This window comes from Phalacrocorax aristotelis, chromosome W, assembly GCF_949628215.1.
Source record: "Phalacrocorax aristotelis chromosome W, bGulAri2.1, whole genome shotgun sequence".
NCBI classification, from domain to species: Eukaryota; Metazoa; Chordata; class Aves; order Suliformes; family Phalacrocoracidae; genus Phalacrocorax; species Phalacrocorax aristotelis.
Window position 1 is genome coordinate 29,065,767 of NC_134310.1, and position 24,705 is coordinate 29,090,471.

Consider the following 24,705-nt stretch of genomic DNA (forward strand, 5'->3'; position numbering starts at 1 on the left):
CCGCCCAGCCCGGCGGCAGCGGCCGGTCGAACTACAACTCCCATGATGCCCTTGCGCGTCCCGCCATTTCCCATCAGCGCCTCGGACTCCATGTCCCGTCGGCCCCCGCGCGGCGCTCCTCGCCCCCGCCCCGCCCCTCCCTCCCTCCCGCCCGTGTTGTCGCGGCGGCCCTGAGATGGCGGCGGTGGCGGCGGGCGCGTCGGGCTCGGCGGCCGGCGCGGCCCCTCAGCAGCAACCGCCGCCTCAGCAGCAGCCGCAGCCGGCGGCGGGTGGCGCGGCGGGGTCCGGGGAGGCGGGCGGTGGAGGCGGCGGGGGGGCCGGCGGCGGAGGAGGCGGCGGTGGAGGTGGCGGCGGTGGCGGCGGTGGCGGCGGCGCTGGGCCCGCACCCGGGTCGGGGTCGGGCGGCGGCGCGGCCGGGGGGGAGTCGTGGTACCTGGCGCTGCTGGGCCTGGCCGAGCACTTCCGCACGTCGAGCCCGCCCAAGGTGCGGCTCTGCGTACACTGCCTGCAGGCCGTCCTGCCCCGCAAGCCCCCGGCCCGCATGGAGGCCCGCACCCACCTCCAGCTCGGCTCCGTCCTCTACCACCACACCCGCAACGGCGACCAAGCCCGCGGGCACCTGGAGAAGGCGGTGAGCGCCGGGGGAGGGCGGCTTGGGGGGGGTCCTGTCAGCGGGGCCGGCCTGTGGTGGTTGCAGACTAACCCGCTGTCTTCTCTTGCAGTGGTTGATATCCCAGCAAGTATCCTTTTCCTGGCTTCCCCGGGCGAGGAGCGTGGCTGCCCGGCCACCTCGCTCCTGCAGCGAGGAGGACAGCAAAACATCCCCGCAGAGAGCGCCTGGCCCTGGGGATGGGGATTTAGCTGTTATTTTTAATCTAATTCCGTGGTTGTGGGCCGCTTTCTTAACACGTATGTACTGTAAAGGGGTTTTTTTTGGATGTCGGAGTGTCGCTGCGTTCCAGACGGTGTTTAGTATTTACTTAACTCTGATGCTGCTAGATTCCCCAGTTTGAAGATGTTAAGTTTGAGGCAGCCAGCCTTCTGTCCGAGCTGTATTGTCAGGAGGTGAGTGCGCTGAGGCTGCTTCAGAAATTGCCGGTTGTCCTGGGGCTGCAGGGCTGCGTTTCATTGGAGTGCCTTTGGTCTTGGAGCGGTGTATCGCTGTTAATAACAGGATTTATGAAACTTTTCAAGGTCAGCTGCAACGTAAATGTAGAGTACTAAAGCGTGAGCCTTGAAAGACTTGTGGTCTTTCTTATTGTGAAAGTTGCTGCTGGAATTGCAATGCGGGTCTTGCACAGCAAAGGAAGTTTACTTGGCCAAAGTATTTCTCTGGCCCTCATTTAGACAAAGACAGGCTAATTCGGGGGGAGGGAGGGAAGTAGACTGTTTTCCTCAGGCTTTTGTTGTGGTCCTAGGCTATTTTTGTTCTTTTTCTCCAGAAAGGCCTTATTTAGCCTTTACTTTCACTAAAGCAAATGTTTGGCTTTTTTCATACACGCGGGGGGAAAAAACCGCATATTATAGTAGCGGCCAAAGGAGTTAAATAGGTGATGCTTTTGAACTGACTTTAAGTAGAGCGTAGATGTGTGGGCCTGTGTGTTAAATACTTGGTTTTCTTGCTTTTCCACGTTTTAAGTTTCCTGACCTATGAGACCTTAGTGAGGGATCAACACAGAATGCAGCTAGTTTAAAAGTTATTATTGTCAGTGATGAAGGTCCCAGTAGCCTGTTTTTTACGTTGACTGGAACGCATGTTTCTGTTTCAGAATTCAGTGGATACAGCAAAACCTCTGTTACGCAAAGCCATTCAGATTTCACAGCAGACTCCGTACTGGCACTGTAGATTGCTTTTTCAACTTGCAGTAAGTGATTTATATTGATAGCTGTGTTACCGTAGCACTGTGATTTGAAGAAATGGCTGAAAAAATAGCTGTATTCTTCTTAAAAAGAGCTTGGATGCCTTTACCCCCCCCCCCAGTCATTGGTGTTAATGGAGGGACAAAAGAGGAAAAGTTGATGCTATAAAGTAACTATACTTTGGCAGACTATGGATTGGATCAAGGCTTGTTTTTTACCTGCTGAGAGCAGCGGGGATCATCCTCTGGGCGCTAGTAACACACAGCTTCAGAGGTGGAGCGAAATAAAATCCACCTTATGGCTCGCAGTAAGGGCAAATATTCTCTTCAAGCCTGCTGGAATTGGAGCTTGCCAACCTGAAGTGTTCGTTTGATTATTTTCAACCTAATTAGCCCACAGAGCAGAACTGGGATGGGGAAAGCAGCTGGCGCAGAGGCCTCCAAGCAAAGTTACTCTTCCTGTTCTGTAGCACGCCCTCAGTGGGGCCACAGCTGCACAGGTCGGACAGTCTTCGCTTCTAGGAATAAACCGGTGCATGTTGGAATTTGCAGCGTTTAACGTTTGTTACAGCCTTAGCCACGTAACCACGCTTGAAGTGCTGATTTTCCTGAGCCATCCAATGCGCTAGGTGGGGAGCACTTCCAGAAGGTTAACTGATCAGTGCGAGGAGCCCATTACTGCTGAAGGGACTCCCCTTATTTTTCCAGGTTATGCCTCTCCTCTGTTCCTGAAAAGCCTCGAGGTGTTTACCGCGAGAGTTGAGGGAGTTAACTGCTCTTTACAGGTAGTCTGCAGCAGAGAGCTAGTTAGGAGGCAATTTTGTCTCTGAAGACTGTCTTAATAGTCACCTCTACTTGTCTTTTTGCCCATCCTGATGAGCTTAAACAAGCAGACCAGCTTCGTTTAGGAGGAATTGCCGAGCTCCTTTGTGTAGTTTTGGAGCAGTGAATTGTGGAGAGCCTTACTTCCCCATCGATTAAAGGACAAGTGTTTACTTTGCAATGAGTTAATACCTGAGTACTCACAAGAAGCTTAGGCGTTTTACTCAGTGCCTTCCCCTGAACAGAATCTTACCTCCAAGCTTGACATTCTTTGCTGATTTCTCTTCTGTGCGGTATTTCCTTTCTGGCTTTTGCCTGACCACAGTGTGTGTCGTTGCCTCGGTGCCTGCTCTTCTACAGCTGTGTGGCTTTGTACCTGAGTTCGGAGGAGGTACGGAAGTCGGCAGGCAGGAGGGAGCGAGAGTGCTCTGGCGGCTGCATCATCCTCTTCCCGTCACCTGAAACGTACCTTGCAGACTTCCTCTGCTGCTCTTGCTGGAAAACACACTGTCATTCCAGTTATCCGGTGTAATGGTCCACAGTTATACTGGAGCTGTCGGGATCTGATCTGCACATGATCTTAGTCAATCGTAAAAGCTTTGCGTGGTATGAAACTGGGCTGAGAAATTTTCTTTGAAATGTTACAGACTTTTTGTGGAGAACGCCAGGTGTTCCTGGAAAATGAGTCTAAAATCAGATGATACATTTAACAAGTACCAATTTAGCACTTGTCAGGTGTAAAGCACAGAAGTAATTACATTTTAAAAACCTGCTAATTAGGTTCACAGAGAAAGTGCTGAGCTCTTACGGCCTTTTTTTATTTCAGCAACTACATACGCTTGAAAAAGACTTAGTATCTGCATGTGACCTTCTCGGAGTTGGAGCAGAATACGCTCGGGTGGTAGGATCAGAGTATACCAGGTGAGTTCACTAGGCTTTTTTCCCTTCCCAGAGAAAATATCTTGGTTTCCTCTACGTTTTATTTAGAGATATTCTAGTATTGTTTAGAGATGTGGGGTTTACAGGCAAGCCAATATTTCTGAGTGTTCTCTTAGATCTGGAGTTTCTTCAGCTCTCTCCTTGTTCTGTTAAAATTGATAATGTCCACTAGGACTCTGGAGAGTCTTTTTTTCTTTCGGAATGAGTTTTGTTTATTATCTTTATCAGCAAGCTTTCCCAGTAGCCTGTTTGGCCTTAAACTGTTGTAACTGCAACTGCCCAAAGCTTCGATATCTACCTGAGGGGCTGGGATTTTGATTCCTGGTGCTAGGATTCCTTCTAGCTTTTAAATGCGCTTTCTGCGGCAGGTTCCTTAGTACTCTGTGTTGTCTATTGTCTTTGAGGGAGAGAATGGCAATTATCATTTTTTTTCAGGGTTTTTTTATGCAGTTATGGTTTGGGCAACCGTTTTGAGTGTGACATCATTTTGTTTCGTTTCAGAGCGCTGTTTCTGCTAAGCAAGGGGATGGTGAGTTGGCTGTACTTTTAAAATAAACTATTTCCTCGTTTAATTAGTCTAATGCAAGTTACAGAGCAATAGAACGTAACCCGCCTGAACATTGGTTATTTGTTTTAAGGTATCTGGCACGCTTATCTGTGCCTCATATGTTGTTTTATTCATCTGAGCAAGCACAGCATTGAAATATGCCTGGGATAAGCCTTAAGCCTGCAGGATTCTTGTGAATAGGTTTGGCTTTTTTTCCTCCTTTATTAATTGCGACAAGTAATTTTCTGGAAGGAAAAAGGATAACTGCAAATTGTCACTGGAGCCCTTGTAATTAGGGATGAAAAATCTGGTCGTGTGAAAAGGCTGGTGCTCTTGCAGTAAGATGCCTTTGAGCCTGTTTTTGTTTTAAATAATAGATCAACGTACCTGGGGCTCTTCTGTGGTTCTCTGAGTGTTTAAACTATTTAGCACACAAATAATGAATTTTTCTTTTAAATTATAGCTCCTTCTAATGGAACGAAAGCTGCAGGAGGTGCACCCTCTCCTTACCCTTTGCGGGCAGATAGTTGAAAACTGGCAAGGAAACCCCATCCAGAAAGAGTCGTTACGCGTCTTCTTCTTAGTCCTGCAGGTCACGCATTACCTGGACGCTGGGCAGGTGCGTGCGAGTTGTGCTTCTTACAGCTCCTGTGCTGCGAGAACTGGGGGAAGAGGGAGCGCGGCTCAAAAGTAGATGATTATTACACTGAGGTGATTCTGGGGTTTGGGTTTTTTTTTGCTGCGCCGTGCTTTTTGTTAATGAAACTTAATTTCTATAGATATTAGTCACAGATGAAATGAGGAGTGAAGAAATTACATTCGTTTCTTCTTCCCCGAGGAAAGGCTTGCTGTGGTATGCCTATAACCGTGGCGGCCGCTCTTGCTTCCGAGTAATCTTGGTGGAGAGAATGGGCTTCGTGTGTGACTTTGGAAGGCATTTTGAGTGCCTGTTGGTCGTACACGCGAATGTGAAGGGCTGATTCCTGTTAATCCTGGAACAGGCCTAAAGTAGTCACTTTTCTGTTGTGCTGGTGGTGTGGTTTGTACATGAACTAACTTCCTGAATGTGGGGATTATTTATTGCCTGGCAGGTTTTCCCAGCTAAGTGAATGTACAAGCATCTGGGCTGCAGCAGCTCTGTCTGATGTGAATCATCTTTTGCAGGTGAAAAGCGTGAAGCCATGCCTGAAGCAGCTTCAGCAGTGCATCCAGACCATCTCCACGCTGCACGACGATGAAATTCTGCCCAGCAACCCCGCTGATCTCTTCCACTGGCTGCCCAAGGAGCACATGTGTGTGCTCGTCTACTTGGTGAGAAGCTCCGTTCTACTGAGCGTATATTGCTAATTAACGAGGAATTGGTTAAAAATCACTTGGAGTCAGCAGCGATAGATTCTGCAGCCCATATGCTGCTTTACCTTACACTGACAGTTTAATTCTGCTGCAGCATCTGTGAGACTATTGCTTTCGGTGATGTCAGTGTTTGAAGAGACTGTGCAAGAAGTCTGGAAACTGGCATGTAACTTTATTAATATCCAAGCCAAGCAGAATCAGATTAACTCAAAACGAAGTAGAGTTATGTTGGCTTATTTTTACCAAGAGGGTGTCAGTCTCGACTTCAAACTCTTAAAACTAGTTGCCCCACTTCTTGAGTATGGTTATCGTCCTGAATGATGTCAAGATTTAGTTTAAAAAGCTGGTGACTGAGGAGCTGGGTGAACTCCCAGACCTTCCCACTTTGCAAAGATAATTTTTTTGCAATCTTTCCTGTGTTTTCCGGTAGGTGACGGTGATGCATTCCATGCAAGCAGGGTACCTGGAGAAGGCTCAGAAGTACACAGACAAGGCACTCATGCAGCTAGAGAAGCTAAAAAGTAAGGATATGGATTATAATTTAGCTGACGGCTGCACGATTCTGTTATGTGTTGCTAATTTAAATTAAAAAAACTAACCAAAACCACAGCAGCCTTATTTAGCTCACTGGGACAGCCTGCTGCCAGTCAGCTTCTGCTGCACCAAAGAACTTTGCTCTCGTTTAAAACTGGATTGTTACTTTGAATACAGAAACCAAGGTTTTGGGGGTTTTATTATTGTAACTCAATAAATGGGGCTGCAAATACATGCATTTTCATGCTCCCTTTCTGATTGTCCCTGTATTTGGTTATCCAAGTCCTTGGTTCTCTAAAACAAGCATGTGTTCCCAAGAAGTGTTTCCTTAGCTGGTGCCCAGACTCCCACTCCCGACGTTTCAGGGCATCGTGGTTTTGCGGGTGTGATGTGGAGTTTTGGGGTGGTTTTTTTTTGTTTGTTTGTCATTTAAACCTGTGCCACCCTTCCCGTGGCGCGTGGAAGAGGAGCTGGGCAGTACACCGACTCTTCTGGCACGGGTGGTCCAGCCAGAGGCTCTGGGGAGATCTAAAGTCCTGCTGAACCACCTGCAGCTGAGGAAGCTGGCTAGGTGCGGGGGAAGCTGCATGATTACGGTGTTAATACGTCTTAACTTCTCTCACTGAGTTACTTTTCCCTCCAGTGTTGGACTGCAGTCCGATCTTGTCATCTTTCCAAGTTATTTTGTTGGAACACATCATCATGTGTCGGCTTGTCACGGGACACAAAGCCACAGCGTTGCAGGAGGTAAAAAGGGGTTTTGAGCATTTCCCTAGTTGGGGATATACGCAGGGATAGCTTTAAAATGTGGGAATTTTGGTTTTGAGGAAAATACTTGGGCTCAGATGGGTATTCCACAAGTGCTAAACTACTAACAGATACAGTCAGGCCCGACGGTGCTCAGGATACCACAGCCTGGAAGCCGAGGAATTAGTCTCCCGCTTAAGTATTTTACTTGAGAACATTTTGGAGTTGCTCCATGGGGTCAACAGTAATCGATCAGTGGCTACAATGGGCGCCTTCCTGATCGTACTTTGCAGCCCGACCCTGGTGTCTTTTCCCTTTCCCTCAGATTCATGACTGAGAGGGGCTCTTAACTCTTCCTCTCAGCATTCCTTGGATAAAAGAAATACTCTTACCCAAGTATTTCTCAGTTTCTAAGGTTCCCTGCCTTTCTGCCCTGTCTTCTTCCTACATAGTGTGGGGGAAGGAAGAGAGCACTGGTGTTCTCTAATGCAAGAACTGTGCTTTTTCTCCATTCTCACAGTCATTTTTAAATCCTGTTCATCCATCCCTTATTTATAGGACACACTGCTGTATCATCTCAATCTCTGCTGTCAGCCTTCTCATGAATGTACTCAGGGGGTGGGGGGAAATTTAGCCAGCTAAAAGAATAATCATTGGTTCTGGCTCATAAAGCTCATCACAAGCACATACCCTGTGGAAGATTTTGCTTCCAGCTTTTCTGTTGCATGCCAGCTCAAATTCTGAGCGTGTCAGGAGAGATCTGGGACTTGGTTTGCAGGTGGTGCCACCATATGGCGGAGCTGCTGCAAAGCAAAGAATTCAGAACCAGTTTGAGTGTGCGTCTGTGTGGGAGGAGGGTGTGTGGAGCAGCGCGCGTACCTTGGCTCGAGGCGAGCCTAGCCTCCGCTTTTACCTAGGAGCATGACGTGGGATTCGAGAACCAATCACTGGGACGTACTTAATGACATGTGTGATGCAAGTAGATGGATTTAGAGCATAAAATGAAACGGAGAAAAAGTATCTTAAAATACTATTTTTTTTCTAACAGATTTCGCAAGTCTGTCAGCTCTGCCAGCAGTCTCCCAGACTGTTTTCTAATCACGCCGCCCAGCTGCACACTCTATTAGTAAGTCTCTACGATTACCGGTAAAGTTTTGACTCTTTGGAAGACCGTACCCAAGACTCATCACCAGTAACTAATGAGAACGTGGTGAGGCAGGCAGTAAGATTCTCCTGCTGAGGAATGGGGTCTGCGCTATCGATTGCCAGCCCTGCTGCGGGGGCTCACACCCGCTGTTATTTGAGCCTGTCAAAGGCTTAAATCCCCCTTTAATATAAGGGATGTGTAGCACAATAGTTAGTGTGCACATTTGAGACGGTGTGGTGTGGGAATGGTAAGGGGAAGAACTTGTGTAGCATTGCTGTTTGAGTATTATAAAAAATTAAGGGAGTTTTCTTAGACAAATGGGGTGTTTTTAGAGGACTTTGGGTAGAAGTTGCTTATTTTTCCCAGACCCAGGCAAAACTAAGACTTGTTGGTTACTTCTTTCCCCGCCGGTATCCTGAGATGTCTCTGGGTTTGCGTGTGCCTTTCTTCTTTGCATTCTCAGCTTGCCAGAATTGTGTTAAGTGTTACCTTAGAAATCTCATGTCTTCTCCAGGGGCTCTACTGCATTTCTGTTAACTGCATGGACAATGCAGAAGCACAATTTACTACAGCACTGAGGGTAAGATTCTTCTTCCCGAATTATTTACTGTGGACGTTCAGTGTGGAAATGGGCTTGTTGCAATTGTTGTGTGGGTCACCGAACAGTTGAGGTTGGAAGGGAAATCTGGAGATCATCCGTGTTAGTTGCACGAGTTCATTTCTTTTTCTATGCCGATCGCAATTCGGGTCAGGAGGACTTACTAATAGCAAAATAAATCTGTGATTTATATGGGGTGAGCAAATTCGGGGTTAGACGCTGAAGTATTTGACTGTGCTGTCGGTATTTTGTTTATTTTAGCTCACTACACATCAAGAACTGTGGGCGTTTATTGTGACAAACTTAGCCAGCGTGTACATCAGGGAAGGCAACCGGCATCAAGAGGTAAGCTGGGTTTCTGATTGTCGTTCTAAAAGTCAGCACTTTCTTGGAGAGAAAGCTACCGCTGTGCTTGGGCTGCTCTTTATTTGTGAGCATTTCTGCAAAGCAGTGCCGTCTCTGGCAGCCAGGCAACTCCTTCATCAGGGTGGTGTCAGTTATCAGTGAAGAGCCGGCGGTACCCGCTGCCCCAGCCGCAGAGCGCCGAGGCAGAGTGTTCCGGGTCGGAGGCGGAATTCTCTGCAGCACCGGGAGGGCAGGCTTCCCCGCGTGAAGCGTGTGGTTAACTCCGGCATCTTGACTCAGCCTGTTTTGCCGCAGTTCCCATCTGCGTTAGGGGGTTTATTAGACTACATAAAACCTAGAAAGATTTAACTAAACATCCGGAAATAGGTGCGTGCACGTGTGTGTGTTCGTTTTGCCATATTAATACAAAAATTCAGCTGTGTGCGCTCCTTCAGTGACGTGTCTGATGCCTCGGTCGTAACTTCTCAGAGATGTGCTTGCAGGTTTCTTGTGCTGCAAATGAACTTTTTCACCAAGCGTGCGGTTAAAAAGCTTAGAGAGCAAAGGTATAATTTAAAAAGGAAGTATTTTTTTTTTTCTTAGTTGATTTCTGGTTTTAATTAAATAGCAAATCTGGTAGAGCATTCATTTGGGTCTTGAACAGCTCAGGTACGACAGCTAAAAGTTTCCTGAGGAAATATTAGCGTTGTATAGAAAGCTCTCTAAAGCCTGAAAAACGTATTATGTATAAAACTTGATTTTAGGATCAAAATGGGCATAAAAGCTCCTGCTGTTGGAACGTCTGTGCTATTATCTAACGAGTACAAGTGAACTTGAGCGTGTTCGTGGTGACTTGCACCGTTTTGATTTGATGTTTTCATAGGAAGTGCGCGCTTGCTGCCAGTACTGTAAGCCTGTATATGCGAGAAACACTGATTCTCTTTCTTTTCCCCTTCACTTTGTAGCTCTACAGCTTATTGGAAAGGATAAATCCAGACCATAATTTTCCTGTGAGGTGAGAATTCCAGAAACTACTTACATGCTGATGTTGTATTGGTGACGGTAACACTGGATTTGTAGCAGGCTTTTTTTAAAGAAAACCAAAATAATCAACTCCTTTTCAAGGCAGAAGTTCTGACTGTGCATTAAATATAATGTTCTGTTTGGAGCTGTGATTATTAGGCAAATTCCTAGAAATCTGTCTGTAATGCATTTAGTCACTGCACAACGCCCAGGTTTCAGTGCATTGCTTTGCCCGCAGCTCTCACTGTCTTCGAGCAGCAGCTTTCTACATCCGAGGTCTGTTCTCCTTCTTCCAAGGAAGATACAATGAGGCAAAGTGAGTAAAAATCGGGGCGTTTGGAAGGTGGGGAGGGGGAGGGGAAGGAGAAACTAAATCTTTTTTTAAGAGAAAAATGAAAACCCCGAGGCCTTGCTTTCAGACCTGCTAGATCTTCTCCCTGTGGGTTTAGTCAACCTTTGGCTTTTTACTTGGGGGAAACCACCATGAAACCGTTTGGTTTGGATCACTTTAGTTCTGAATGCCACTAGTCGTACTTGTGCACACATGAAACAAAAGCTTTTCAAAGGAGGACCTGTATTATCGTCGTTTTTGCTAAATGGAAGGTGAGGTTTGGGAATTAAGTGCTTTGTTTAAGGTCACCTGCAGCACACAGTTATTCCTCAGGGTTAATATTTGCCAGTTGGATTAATCCAGTTCTTAGTGATATTTCTCACGTACTGGAGGGAAAGTGGAGTCTTTAAAACGCTTTACTTTTGCTCTGTTTTGGTAGACGATTTTTGCGAGAGACACTGAAAATGTCAAATGCGGAAGACTTGAATCGATTAACGGCATGTTCTCTCGTCCTCCTGGGTCATATATTCTATGTGTTAGGGAATCACAGGGTAAGGCTTCGCTGTCTCCGGTACTCCCGTGTAAACGTTTGACTTGTCGTTTGCCAAAGAAAATCAGGATGTTTTGTGAAATAAATCTTATTTTAAGAATGCTTCTGTATTGGTATCCCACTAAAAGTTGTCAGCTTGTTGACTTAGGTAATTCTGGAGCTGTAATTTGCACGTTCATAACACTTTAACAAAGTAGCTGTGTTTAAAGCCTGTTCTAGAAGTGTTTCTCTAATGCCTGAAATCACTTGAAAAAAAGGAGCTGAATAAAGGACAAATAACATCATTCAACTGGATTGTTTTGGAGGGAATTGTGGGTACAAGCTCCTTAATTCTCACCATATGCCAGAATGCATGAAATATTTCTATTATCTTGCCCAACGTAGACGCCATAATTGCTAGGACAGAGAGAAATTCCAGACAGCTTTAGAGGGTGCGTTTGGGTTATTTATTGTCCCGTGAAGCGCTTTGACTTCTTGGCTAGAGCATGGCAGCAATTAAAGTAGACAAATTCTTCGTCACAAATTTAACATCTCTGTCGTGTATTTGCAAGGGGAAAAAGAAAATACCCATTTTATTTTGGTGTCTGCTCTTCACCAGGAAAGTAATAATATGGTAGTACCGGCCATGCAGCTTGCAAGCAAGATACCAGATATGTCTGTGCAGCTGTGGTCTTCAGCTCTGTTGAGAGGTAAGTTAGGAAAAGGTCTTGTACTTAAAAAGGCGGCAAAGAGCCCGTCGCTGCTGACTGGGGAGGGGCAGGGGGGTGCATGCCAGTGCCAGCGCTCGCCCAGAGGCCGCCTGGGTTTACAGAACACCGCCAGCAGTGCCAGGTGGTCCTTCCCGTTACTGACCTGCAGCCCCGCCGGCACCCTCTTTGGCTGCAGCTCTGGCACTGCTGTCAGACGCTCCGGTCGGTGTTTTGTTGGGGCTCTACGATGCCCTGGGTGAGAAGGCCCTGCGGAGCTCCAGCAGCCCCGGGTAGCTGGTGCGAGGCAGCAGTCGGGTTTCCCCTGCTGTGGCTGTAACTGGCGACCCTTCGGAAAGGGCTCGGGTTCGCGCCCGGGTAGCGTCTATCCTGCTGCTGCTTGGCTTTTTCCTTGACTGCAGTTCCAATTGTAGTAAACATTTGATTAAGTTTCACTTAAGCTTTGCTTCTGTGTATGGACTTTAATAAATATAAGAGACTATTATTTCACTTCCTACATAAATATTGTTTAATCTGACTTACACAGGCCCCAGGATGCTTTGTTCAAATATTGACTAGCTTCTTGGCAGACCGTCAACATTAATGCTGGAATTGATTTGCTCTCACTAGAAAATAAAGCAGTAACTCTACCCTTTTTCCAAGAACTTACCCCGCAGCTTCAATTTAATATAAATTGTCATGTTTACTATAAGCACCGTGCTCTGCGTTGAGCAATGTGGGCCAGGCTTATTTTCTGCTTTGCTGTTGCCTTTGCTACAAAACCGCTTCCAGGCAATTGAAATACTTTTGCTTATTCATTTCCAAGTGGCGGTTCACGTACCAAACATGCCGATAGTACAATGATGATTCCGCTGTAGATGAAACACAACCCCTATGTTCAGCTGCCGTTGCCTCCGGTTGTATTCGCTATCCTGGGAACAGCGAGAGGCAGTTTCCGTTCTGCTTTGATTTTTCCAAGAGCTTCCCCTATAGAACAAATTACTTGCTCTTGGAGAAAAGGTGCTTGATGAGGAATAACAAAACGCAGCCACACGTTCATCGCTAGGTGCAGCGTTGCAGCCCCTGCCACGCTGTGCTGCTTGTAATTTTTAGCTGAAATTGTGTGATTCTGAGTAGGTTACCAGTCTTAAATCGGACTGAGCTAATACCTGTGAGGAAACCTCACAGAAAACAAGACACTATGATCGGCTTTGGGTGGATGCAAAGCAGCTTCTGTAGGGCCTCCCCCGCCCCCCCCCCCCCCAAAAGCAAGGATTCACTGAAGAAAAGGTGTTGCTTGACCTCTGAAAGGTGCGGTGTTGAATCGTGGGGCTGCAGTGAGAACCCGGCAAGTCGTTGCTGTTCCCACTAGGTGGAGCTGGAAACTAAAAAGACAAAAACACAAACTGCATAGGGGCTTTCACTGGAGTGAGGCATTTGCTTCCTCCTTTTACGGCTACTGTAATGTTATTTTTTTTAATGGTTGAAAATTGAAACGACCCCAAATCCTGCAACATGCACCACCAATGCTATTGGAAAGGGAGGGCTTTGAGTTCCTCGTGTGCCTCTGCTTCTCCTAAAAGGTGTTTTCATTCAGAAATTATGACAACTTTGGTATATTGGCTGTTTAAATCAATTATTGGATTCATCAAATATAGGGAATGGTCTCTTTCACATAAGAGAGCTGGTGAGTCGAAACCAAGTACGAACAGTGTTCCTTGGTGAGCACACGATGCTCCTGTCTTTCAGACCTGAACAAAGCCTGTGGAAACGCCATGGATGCACACGAGGCAGCACAGATGCATCAGAACTTCTCACAACAGCTCCTCCAGGACCACATTGAAGCCTGCAGTCTTCCAGAACACAATCTAATCACGGTAAGCAATCTTCAGCTTGCAGTCAGGAGCGTTTTTCTGAGGCAAAACAATGTGCTTTGCTTTCGTTTACTATTCTTTTCTTCTGCTGAGCACACGTCTCAGTAAGTTGCCAAAATTCAGTCTGCTTCCTAGTATTTAAACTGGGCTGATAACCGGAAAAGGAAGTGTGACCCAATTAATTAGTTCCTTTTTATAAAGGTTATTTGGTGGGTAAGGTCTGTCTGTCTTAGAAGTGTTTTCTTGGTACACCAGAACGTGTTTTAAATGGCTTCTGCAGGAGGGAGCCACTTCATTTTGGTGACAGCTATTACTTCTGAAAGAAACTTGCCATGTTCTCAGGTTTTAATTTTAATGTTCAGGTCATCCAGTCTGCCGTGTCCTGGGGAATGCTTTGTTGTACGCTGCCAAAAGTACAGTTTCCACCAATACTTTAGCATTCCTAAGGTTTTTTTCCCCACTTAACTGGAAATTCAGATTTATAGATAATGTATCATTTGATGCCTGTATAGCCATTGCCTTAAGGGTGGAACTTTCTTTGGACCTCAAATATTGATGTCCTTCCTGTAAGAAAGGTTTTTAACACCATTTTAAAAATACGGAGTGCCTTCCTGAGCTGTAACTCAGCAAGCAGAAAATAATTTACTGTTCTGGACTGAAATAATGTCCAATGGGAATGTGAGATGCCGCGAACTTGACATCATCTTCCCAACATTCCCTTTTGGGAAGGAGGGGAAAAAGGTCCGTAGGACAACGCTATTTGCTGACTTTGCTCGCAAAGGGATCCCGAGGCTTGTGAGGATGCAGGTGTTTGCGATGCAGCCTGCGTTGAGAGACCCCCATAGCCAGGCGCCCGTCTCCGCCCGTAAGCGCAGTCCATGGGCCGGGCACAGAGATGCGAGCCAGTGCTCCAGCCAACCTGACTTTGCCTGCCGTTGCTGGCCTTTGCATTATCTAAGCTGGATTAAAAACGTAGAGGGGGAAGAGGTTTAAGAAACCAATATCAAATGTGTCCGTTTCAGGAAGATTTTAATGAATGTGAGAGAGAAATTTATTAGAAATGAAATGGGTGAGAACCAGAGGCTTTATTTGCTCTGGGAGTGCTGTAGCTGTGGTTTATGCTGGGCTCAGACACATCTAAAGTCAGGTCCCTTGTTTGTGCCAGTCATGGTTTCCCATCTTTGGACAGTCAGACGTTTGCCTGTAAGAGCAGGAAATGCTTTCACTTGACTGGCGTTGGCCCCGGATTTGGCACGGGGGTCAGTGAGGTTTGGAATGAGGGGCACGTGGAGCGGCTTCGAAAGAAACGCCGTTCAAGGGCTGGGAGCTCCACACGCGTAAACCAAAGTCAGACCTGAAACGCAGCTTCCCGTGATGAAATCGTTAATCATCTCAGGGTAGCGAAGGTCTGTGTGGCGAGCGCCTTCCTCCGGCCTCGCCGCTGTTCCTCCCGTCCCCGGGCAGCAGCTGTAGGATTTTCATGCTGTTTGTTATCTTTCAGTGGACAGATGGACCACCTCCTGTACAGTTCCAGGCACAGAACGGACCCACCACCAGCCTGGCCAGTCTCCTGTGAAACAGAATAACTATCAGGACAGTGTGTTTAAAAGGAGAGAAAAAAAAAAAAGAGGCCAAAAAAAGGAGAAAAAAATTCACGCAAAATCTTTTCTTCAAAGAGAAGGCAGCAAATTCCTCTTCTAGCGAGGGCCTTGTAGGAAACAGATTGCATAAAGACAACGTACATTTCATAGACTTGCAAAGTGAGAAGGGCATTTTAAGCTGCTTTTACATAATGTGTGTGAATATACAGCTAGCGTGTATATACCTACTGGTTTTAATCTGCTTTCCTCTTACTGAGAATTAAGGTTTAGTCCAAAGGACCCTTGTTCCTTAAATTGTTAGATACTTACTTTTTAAAAATTGTCACAGAAAATGAAGAGGACTCACGCAGTTTTGAATACCGATTGTATTCTAAATACTTCAACCTTCCCTGGAGTACGATGCATGCCAGTTTTAATGTTTTCTGCGCCCTTCCGCTCCTGGGAATAATTGGTTTAAATCACGATTGATCGTAGGGTGCCCTGAAGTTCTAAATCTACTTTCCGAGGTAACATTCTTTCCTTCTCGTTGTCGGCAAGTCGTTGCCAGCGCTGTTTGTGGCCTTGCAGTGAAGGTAAGGATGAGATGGGCGAGATGGGCGTTCTGACGGGCAGGGTGTTTGCGGCCGGGGGTGTGGCGGCGTCCTCGGGGCAGCCTCCAGGCTGAGCGGAGCCGACGTTGGGTGTTGTCAGAGGAGCAGGTTCCACCTCCCGGATTCACGGGCGTGTGACAATGCGCCACCGCTTCATCCCTGGGAGGGCCTCCCTCCCCTGTCCCTGCACCGATGTCCAGTCCCGCACAGGGTAAGGCAGAACCACAGCTCTCTCCGTCTCTGCTGCGTTGTCGTGATTTGTACGGCAGGAGGAAAGTTCTCGTTCTCCTGTCTGGTCCCTCTGTGGCCGAGCAACTGGGAAACGGCGTTTTGCATCTTTGCTGCAGCCTCACCAAGGGAAGGCAGCGTCTGTGCCTTAATGATTTTTAAGAGTGATTGAAGTCCGAGTTAAGCTAGGTGGTTAAAACTCAGACCCAGTATAAGCCAGAGGCTTATGATGAAAACTATAGTCTTGCCCTTGGCAAAATCTTAACATTTCCAAGCTTTTCCATGCTAGCTTTCCTGTTCTAGCTCAGTTCTCTGAATTCTTCAGCTGTGAATTCTCACTGCGTTTGCCTGTGCCTCTGCAGCTGTCCCAGAACAGGAGAGCCGAGGCCCAAGTTTGTTCTGCAGAAAACAGTATGAGAGTTGTTAATTCCATGAAGCATCAGCAGCTTTATAGCAAGGAGCTGTGCCAGTCTGTCGTAGCACCGTGTAAAGCTTGCGAGGTTCATGGGGTTGAATAAAGGTGTTTTCCTCTCTTGGTAGCTCTGCATATTTATCTCCCAACTTAAAAGGGGGAGGGAAGAGGAATCTGCTAGAAAAATTACTTGTGTAGGGCTTTCTGTGATTGCTTCTTGTTCTGAGACAGGAGGAGAATATTTTAGAGGAAATATTTGAACCCCTGAAACCTTTAGAACTTTTATTTTAGAAGGAATACTGTGAAATCTCTTTGATCATAGAGTGGTTTGGGTTGGAAGGGACCTTAAAGATCATCTCGTCCAACTCCCAGTGGTCATTCTTTTCCGAAGCCTTGTCCCCTGTCTAGCAGCGGCTCACAGAGACACTTTTCATAATTCAGACCCCTCCGTTTTTACCCCTGAATGATATTGAGGGGACAAGTCCTTGTCCAATTACCAAAATAGGATTTTATGTTTCCCCTACTGGACGGGTGATGCTGATTTCAGTCCTGTTCTCAGACACTTGCAGAAGCCACATATATTTTAGGCCTTATTAAATCTCCAACAGTGAAAATATGGCCTCGATACAGGTATAGGGAGAGACTTATTGGTGGGTTTGCAGGAAAAAAATTCAGTATTGTTTAAAGTCTCCCTTAGAACTCAAAAAATGGGAAAGAAGCCTGTAAGTTAGCATACAGGGTGTTTGGAGGTACCAAATACAGGGAGAATCCAGGCAGATGGACCCTGCTCTGCTTCGCTTGCTCATGGAGACCATGTTCTGGGTCTGCCACGCGGCTCTCGCAGCCTCCTGTCCCCTCGAAGGCTTTGACTCACGGAGCCGACAGCCAGCTTGCGGCAGCATTCCTATGGAAGCTGCCAGGCTGGCAGCACCGGGGGCAGGAGCCCATCTCCACACCAGCACCTCGGTGGCGGTGTGCGGCCGCGGTCCCGGGTGAGCGGAGGTGGGCTCCCGCTCGCTCCACTGTGGGGCTGAGGCAGCCAGGCTGTGCCGCAGGCGTCTGTTAGCGAGCGGAACCGCTCCTGCAGCTCAACAGGTGTCATGTTGCTTGGATTTTGATCAGGAATGTACAGGTAAATCTCACCCTGGGAATATTGATACCCATGGACTATTTTTAAGTCTTTCCCATTATTTTTTGTGCATGGGAAGCAGAATGTTCCCGCCATAAGTTGCTGAGTTGCAGGAACTCAGTAGCTGTTTTTAAGCACCTAAATGCAATGGCCATTTTCTTGGCAGTGCTCTTGGTAGCTGAGGAATGACCAGAAACAGAAAAAGATGTACTTTAAAATCTGCTGGAGTCCCACGCAGGTAACCCAAGCGTTCTCTCTTTTTGTCTGTATCCAGTCTGAGGCTGTTAGTTAACCGATTACGTGCCCATGGCAACTATAATAAATTGCTTTAAACATTGGCCAAAAAAGAGCTGCTTCTACAAGGTAATACTAAGAAACGCCAATTCCAGAGAGCTGTGGTTTGGGCTGAGTTTAAGAAAAGCATTCTGCAGCACACAAGATGTCCACCAGTGCCCGCTCAGGTAGCTGCATCTCCTGGCCTGGCCTTGCGGCTCGGGGACCTGCAGAGCTGGAGGTTGTGCTAAGGAGAGCGATTTGCAGGGGCAGATTTCTGGCCGCTCGTTGTCGGTACTCGTGCGCGAACCAGCCTGCTTTGTAGTTCAAATCCCTTGCCGCTCTGTTCTAGGGAGGGAAGGAAGTACTTGAGGGAAAGGCTGCCTGCTTGCTTCTGATGTAAGCGCGCTCAGGTTTTAACAGGAACCCTTTGCTAAATGTGGTCGCTGAACTTGTAATGCCAGGAAGAACAACCTGGGATTTCCCCGCCTGCGACAAGCCAGCTTCACCTGGGCTTTTCTTCGGTGCAGAACAGCCCTCGGCCGCGCTCCCCCACCGCTGTGGCGTTCAGAACTCTGCTCCGCTACCAGAGTCCTCTTCCCATCGCAGATTTTGAAAAATCATGTAAATTTGAACATAACTCGGTGATTTTTCTATCTCTAAAATTCAATGTACATTTGTTACAATGTACAGTGCTTTTTAACTACACTTGTATATTAAATTATTTAATAGTTTTTGCTTTTCAGTATCTTTTGTATGTAGCAGAGATTAAAAAAAGGACCTCGTTAACTGAAGTTCTTCCTAATTTTCGAATGCGTATGTAAAGTTGAACAGAAAACTAGAAGTTTACAGTTTACAGATAATGTTCTGTTAAGTGCTCGGTCTGTCTAACTTGATTTGAACAACATATTTTTAATCTTTCTTGTCCGATCGTTTAATTCTCTATAGAAACAAACATGAAGTCTTTTATGAACTTCTAAAAAAATTATTCTTCTAAAGATGTAATTTAGAGAACTTGTACAGTGTTTTTTCTCTAGTATTTTTAAAGGAGTAGCAAGAACTTACACAGAAGCATCTAATCACTGTTTTGTAGATAGTGTAAAAACTTATATATGTATAGAGAATGCAGTCTGAAGAAGTGTTTGCCTGTTGTATTTCATTTCCTACGGTATCAACATCAGAAAGGCCCACGTACACAGGAAGTCTAGATTTGGCAGCTGGGGACTTTAAAAAAAAAAAAATAAAAATCATGAACGTCATCCCATACGTTCACTCACTGTGACACCACGAGCAAAAATTGACACTGATAAAATGTTAGGGCCTTAAGTTGCTGTGCTGCTTGTGGCCACACGGAGTTCAGCACAACCTGTTCCGTGTTCCTTCACTGCTTTAATTTTTATTCAGTTTTTCCAAATTCTCCAGAAAGTAAAATTGTGATAGGAGGAGCTCAGTAATGTCCCGTTTTACTTTAGAGATTACTGGCCTCTCCAAATCACGCCCAATAAACCCGTTTCCGTAACGTACAGCCGTTCTTGCCACAGTGGCGAGGAGCGAGAAGGAAGTCGTGGCGGTGGTCGAGGCTGTACGGAACACTTGGAGAAATCAGGATGAAATAATGCCCGTCTGTGCTCTTCTACTGTCTGTCTTTGCGAGTGTATTTAATTGTTTCCTGCAGTGAACCTTTAAATGTTATGTCAGGTTTGTACAATGTATTGTTAAGTGTTTGTAGTTCTCCATAAGTAGCAGGACGTGTACCTTCTGCCAGTGCTCCTTCCTGAAGCTGTAAATACAGTAACTCACGTAAAGAGATGGAACTGGGGGCATTACTTTGTTGCCTTTGCTTCCTCTCGTTTTCTATATTAGAAGAATTTTTAAATAAAGTTTAATTTTACTTCTTTTAGCTGTTTGTAGAATACGAATTTCTTTAGTTGATCTGCGGGCAATCCTGCCTAAAAAGGATGCGTTTTGTGTGGCAACAGTGACTTACCCCGTATGCCAGGAGGGCAGGAAGGCACAGCCGGTGCGTCGGAGAAGAGGGCTGCGGCTGCCTGCGGAGGGGAGCCGGGGTCGGTCCCTGCGCGGCCTGTGCTCGGGCTGAGGGCTCCTGCCTGGAACGAGAACCAGAAGTTCCTGCTCGAAAACATCCGAGTGCTCGCCTTTGCAGGCCAGGGACGGCCGAACCTGCTCCGGAGCCACAGCTGGAACCCCGCAGGGCTCTGGGTCAAAACAGGACTTTTGTGGATTGGCCAAACACCTGGAATTTTTCTTACCTGGTCTAGGACAGGTATTTTTCACTGCAGTGTGCAGTCAAGGAGGCTGACTATACTGGCTCTTCATAAAGGGGATCTGGTTTAACAGAGATTGCTTTTTCTGTCTTTTATCCCAAAATTTTCTGGCACTGCGTTTACATTTTTTTAGCTTAAATTTAAAAGGAAGAAAAAAAACTACTGAATTAATTTGTCTGGAAGTGACATTTTGAAGAAACTAAAAATTTTAAAACTTACTGCGCTGTCCCCTTCCATCACCTGAGCTGCCACGCTAGTCCCAGGCATTTCATCACAGAAGCCGAGCAGTTCTACCAAGTTACTTACTATATGAAAATTTTACCCCAAATGGCAGCTTCCTTTCTGTTGAAAATAAGACTCGGCTACGCCGACGCTCCAGTCTCCTTACCCTGGTTATCTGCAGTTCCTTCCTCAGAAAAAAAAATTGCACCTGGCGTAAACTGAGCGATTGCCACCTTCTCTCCGTTCTGCCGCCTCCGTCTGCTGTCGGGGCCGACTCTGGAATCTCCTCGAAGCAGCTCCTCGCAGAGGACGTACCTAGCGGCAAAACTCCGTGTGAAACGCATCTAAAATACATTAGCAAGAAGTAAAAAAGTTTGGTATTTGCCTAAAAGATCCGGAGAGGCATCCAGCGTAGGTCCTCTTTGTATTTTACTGTGTAGGGGCTTGTCATGAGCTGACAAAGCAAAATTGAGACCGACTCTTCTATTGTCAAGTCTCTTTGCTCCTATTTAGCTTATTCCCTGCAACCCCTTAGTGTGGTTGGAACATAAAGGAGGAAACAGGTCTTCAGTGTGTGCTGGGACTGCTGGAAACTGCAGATGGCAAAGCCTTCTGTCACCTCGGTAAAATTCTGGCCAACAAGGACAAGAAAAGTGTTATTGAATAGATTTCTGGAAAGAACCTTGTCTAGCTTCTAGGTAGTAAAACGCATCTTGCGCTAGACCTGCTTTGAAACTCTCCCGATGACACAGTGAGTGAAGTAAGTCGAGATACACGCATCTGCGTGTGTTCCCGTGTGGATTAAAGCATCTCTTCAGAAGGATCCAGCCCTTATGAGTTAAACATGGAAGTTTTGAATGGCCTGAGGTGAAGCCAGTGGCTTTGAGTGCTTTGGGAGAAGTCATTAGCCAGAGTAAGAACTGGTTGTGAGCTGCTCTATTAACCCTTAGTTCTTTGTAGCTAAAATTGTCTTGGACGAAGCGTGGAGGAAGGTACAACAAGAGAAAATGGTGTTCGGTCTTACAGAGAGGATATCCAACACAGGAGTTGTTAACAGAATTGGTAACACTCTAGAGTGGAAAGCAGCCATGAAAAGTTGAGCATGTTGGAGCTTTCCTGACCCAAGGCTGAATGCGCTGCAGGAGCAGGCGTGCCGGAGAGGGAGGGACGAGGCCCATGTTCTAGCACAGGTTCTACTGCTCTTTCCTTGCAAAAGCCTTGAATAGGTGCCGTCGGCCTCCAATTCCCTACCCTAGTGAAGCAGGAAGCATACCTATCTACGCTTATTAAAGATTATGAATGAAAATAATAAGCGTTATCTCGCTTTTACTCTTTGGAAACAAGTACCCAAATCACCTGATACGAAGCTGCACCTAATCCTATAATAAGCTGTATGCGGAAAATAACCGATGAAAGATGGGTACTGGCTTATGGATCAGGTGCAGTTCTGTCACCTTATTTACTCGACTCTAAACTTGCTTCAGCCAAGATTTTTTTATTTTTACCTTCTAAGAACAAGCTCACTTGCAGGTGTCCGAAAATGCTGAATAAGAAGTCCTGGGGAGCACGTCAGGGACAGCGAGGGAAGCTGCAGGCTGGCAGCTCTCAAGACTTGAGGGTTTTTTGGTAGGAATACAGTTGTTCGGGGAATCTCAAGGGGAAAGTTAATTTATTAATTCCTTTGTTCCCGTTTCCACACGTTGGCTTGACCGGGCGGGTTCAGCTGATCCCACCGGGGCGGTGCGTGGGATTCCAGCCCCGCGCGGGCCTGCGGCACGGCGGGGAAGGGTTAACGACACCCCGCCGCCACCTCCCGCGGGAAGAGATCCTATCGGGGCCCTGCGAGAGGTGCGGCCGGTGGCTCGACACCGTCTGCGCACCCCTGACCCACATCGGCGGAGGAAGCGGGGATGAGTCACCGCAACCGCGGGCTTGCGCGGCCCCCGGGCGGCCTGCCGGGGCTTGCCGCCTCCTGCCGCGGGCACCCCTTCCCGCCCCACCGGGACGGGTCCGCCACACTACGGGGGCAGCCGGGGACCGCGGGGGCCCTGCCCCGGCGGCGGCCTTCCCCTCCCCGCCTCACGGAACCCGCGGGACCCCGCCGCCGGCCCCTATCTGAGGCCCCAGGCCGACCTGCGCGGGCGGATAAGGGCGGCCGGCGGGGCCTCTCAGCGCGGCCGGCGGCCCCGGCCCCTCCCCGCGGGCAGGGAATCACCTCAGCCGGCCTCGGCGCGGTGCCGGCCGGGGGCCGCTCCCCCCGCTCCGCCGTACCCGGGCCGCGGGGAGGGGGTGACGGCCAGGCCCCACGCCTCACAGCCCGCCCCGCCCGCCGGCCGCGCCCCCGCGCTGCCCATTGGCTCGCGTTCCCCCACTCACCCAGCGCCGCGCGGAGCTTACTGGCTAGGATTTCCATCAGTCAAAACGCCGCCCCGCCTCTTCTCCTCACCGCCTAGTATGTGGGCGGGCCGAAGGCGGAGCCTGGCTGCGATTGGCTAGCGGAGAGGGTAAGCTCAGCTTTTAATTGGGCGTCCTAGCCGTCCGTACCTCGTTTCAAAAAAAAAAAAAAAGCACCGCACACTCACAGGCCTGAGCGGGAGGCGGGGCGATGCGCGCGGAGACGCACGTTTGTCCAAATCTGCCTAGCAACCGGGGTGGGCGGGAAAAGCGTCCCGAGGAGGTGACGGTTGGTGGCGCGCGCGCCACCCCGGGAGTCCCGCGCCGCCGGCGGCGGCAGCGCGCGGGGCGGCACGGGGAGGGAGGGGCGGGAGGGGTGGGGGGAGGGAGCCCGGCGCGAGGCGGGTCTCCCTGCGCGCGCAGCCCCCTCTTCCCTCCCCCCTCCCCCCTCCCTCCTCCCTCCTCCTGTCAGTGGCCACCTGAGGGAGCCGCCTCCCCTCCCCCCACGGCCCCAGTCCGGCCCGGGCCCCGCTGAGGAGGAGGAGGCGGCTCCGAGGGGGCTGAGGAGAGTGAGTGACATCCCCACCCCCCGCAGCCCCTGGGGACCGGGGCGGGGGGCGCTCGGGGAGGGGGGGGACACGCACCCCGAGGGGGCGAGGGCAAGGGGGCAGCGGGGAAGGGGCGAGTGAGGAGGCGGGGGAGGGGGGGGGGGCGCGGCGCGGGGGGGGGGGGGGGGGCGCGGACCGGCGTGGGAGGGGGTGTGGGGGGGTGTGAGGCACGGCCCCCCCCACCCCCCACCCCCTCCCGGGACGCGGGTGTGGGCGCCCCGCGGGCGGCGGGGCCGGGGCGGCAGGGCCCGGGCACGGCGGGGGAGGGGAAGGCCCGGAGGGACGCTGGGGAATTGGCCTGAGGAAGAGCGGGCCTGGGAGGGGCGCTCACAAATCGGGGTGGGGGGGGTGGGGAAGGGGGAGGGAAAGAGGGGGGGAAGGGGGCTGGGGAAGTACCAGCGGAGGGTGGGCAAGGCTGAGGGGGTGCCAGGGAGGAGCGAAGAGTGCATCCTGGGAGTTGCCCGATAGGCACAGCTACCAGAGCATGTCAGCAAAGCCAGATTATTAGTCCCAGAGACTTGGGAAGGCGGGGGAGGGGAAGTGGGGGAGGGGAGGGAACTACCGATGCTAAAGATGGGTCATCCGGGAAAGAACTTGGGGCCACCGGGCCGGGCTGGGTGTAGCCGGCCCCGGAGCAGGCGGGGACGGGGGCACGGCGGGGGAGAGGGAAGGGCGCTGCTAGGGACGGAGGGCAGCTTTTTTGGTAACGAAGGTACCAGGACTCCTGAGAGAAGCCTCAGTGGCGTGTGCTTCGGGGGGAACAAGACCGTCCCACTGCAAGAGAAAGTGGTGCTCCAGAAAGACACAAAGTTCTGTCACGGGGCAGCAAAAAATATCGAGGGGCTGCCGTGGATGAGGCGTCCCCGGGAAGAAAGGGTGAATGCAGGCAGGGTGAGGCCACTTACGGAGGGGACCTGCTAAGCAGGAACAAAAAAACTGGTTGCTTGCTGGAGAGTGCCAGATGGGTTGAATTCACGACAGGACTTAAGATGGAGGTGTTTTGTGGGCTGATGCCAAAGAGGAGTCCTTATACCCCTGTGCCTAGATGTGTGGAGGTTATGCGCGCAAAGATTGAGAACCAGGCTCATTTTCACGAATTTGAAAACACCACTGTTGCGTTTGCCTCAATCGCTTTCTTTTCCTGGCAGCGTTTTTATCTCTGTACTACTTTGGGGGGGGATTTAGTTTGTACGCAAGACAAGCTCTATTCAAAATAAAGTTATATCCTGTCTGTGGTCTACCACCTTCTCCTCACCCCCAGCTATCTGCCATGTTTCACAGAAAGTATCTAGAGGGCTTCTTAAAAATCAAATTCATTATTAATTTTCTATCTACCTTCCACTTTTTTCCCCCCGTCTTTGTGATAAGTGCGGTGAAAAGCTAGAGAGAGTGTAAGGGAGTATATGTACAAGCTGCGTACGCCGTGGCAGTTGCTGTAGGTAAAAGAATATTGTCGATTTAAGTATTTTGAAGTAACTAACTTCACGAATTTGCCTCTTCATGGGATTTTAGCAGCAAATTCCAAACAAGAAAAAAAGGCGTAAGGGGAGAAAACGCTTTTCTTTTTGCTTTAACTTGAGAAGGACCCTTAAGTATAACTCCTAAACA

General features: G+C 48.8%; 2 protein-coding genes and 1 long non-coding RNA gene across 7 annotated transcripts in view; 2 read left to right on the forward strand and 1 right to left on the reverse strand.

Annotated features, from left to right (window-relative positions):
• The first annotated feature begins 137 nt into the window (after positions 1-137).
• On the forward strand, positions 138-19,488 carry MAU2 (MAU2 sister chromatid cohesion factor). The gene is made up of 19 exons (XM_075077143.1): positions 138-631; positions 723-740; positions 1,000-1,065; positions 1,770-1,865; positions 3,508-3,602; positions 4,122-4,149; positions 4,631-4,786; positions 5,332-5,478; positions 5,951-6,041; positions 6,698-6,801; positions 7,850-7,927; positions 8,463-8,528; positions 8,808-8,891; positions 9,857-9,906; positions 10,153-10,230; positions 10,685-10,796; positions 11,394-11,484; positions 13,231-13,358; positions 14,857-19,488. The coding sequence occupies exons 1-19, from the start codon at positions 176-178 to the stop codon at positions 14,929-14,931; spliced, it is 2,019 nt and encodes a 672-aa protein (XP_074933244.1). The 5' UTR covers positions 138-175; the 3' UTR covers positions 14,932-19,488.
• LOC142049433 (uncharacterized) lies at positions 13,352-23,591 on the reverse strand. Of its 3 annotated transcripts, XR_012657717.1 has the most exons (7): positions 23,494-23,591; positions 22,678-22,730; positions 22,472-22,587; positions 20,262-20,410; positions 19,859-20,006; positions 19,576-19,696; positions 14,367-14,925 (listed from the first exon to the last, which is right to left on the reverse strand). It is a non-coding gene; the product is annotated as an uncharacterized LOC142049433 (long non-coding RNA). The 3 variants fall into 3 exon arrangements; XR_012657716.1 differs by lacking the exons at positions 22,472-22,587; positions 22,678-22,730; positions 23,494-23,591 and adding an exon at positions 22,311-22,427 and having other exon boundaries at positions 13,352-14,556; positions 14,710-14,925; XR_012657715.1 differs by lacking the exons at positions 22,472-22,587; positions 22,678-22,730; positions 23,494-23,591 and adding an exon at positions 22,311-22,427.
• The window catches only part of GATAD2A (GATA zinc finger domain containing 2A), a 67,882-nt gene continuing 66,148 nt past the window's right edge, over positions 22,972-24,705 (forward strand). Inside the window, exon 1 of one of the 3 annotated variants that reach the window (XM_075077135.1) lies at positions 22,972-23,058. The gene's annotated coding sequence lies outside the window, so the exon portion shown is untranslated. The remainder of the gene's footprint in view (positions 23,059-24,705) is intronic. The other 2 variants (XM_075077141.1, XM_075077138.1) reach the window with 2 other exon arrangements.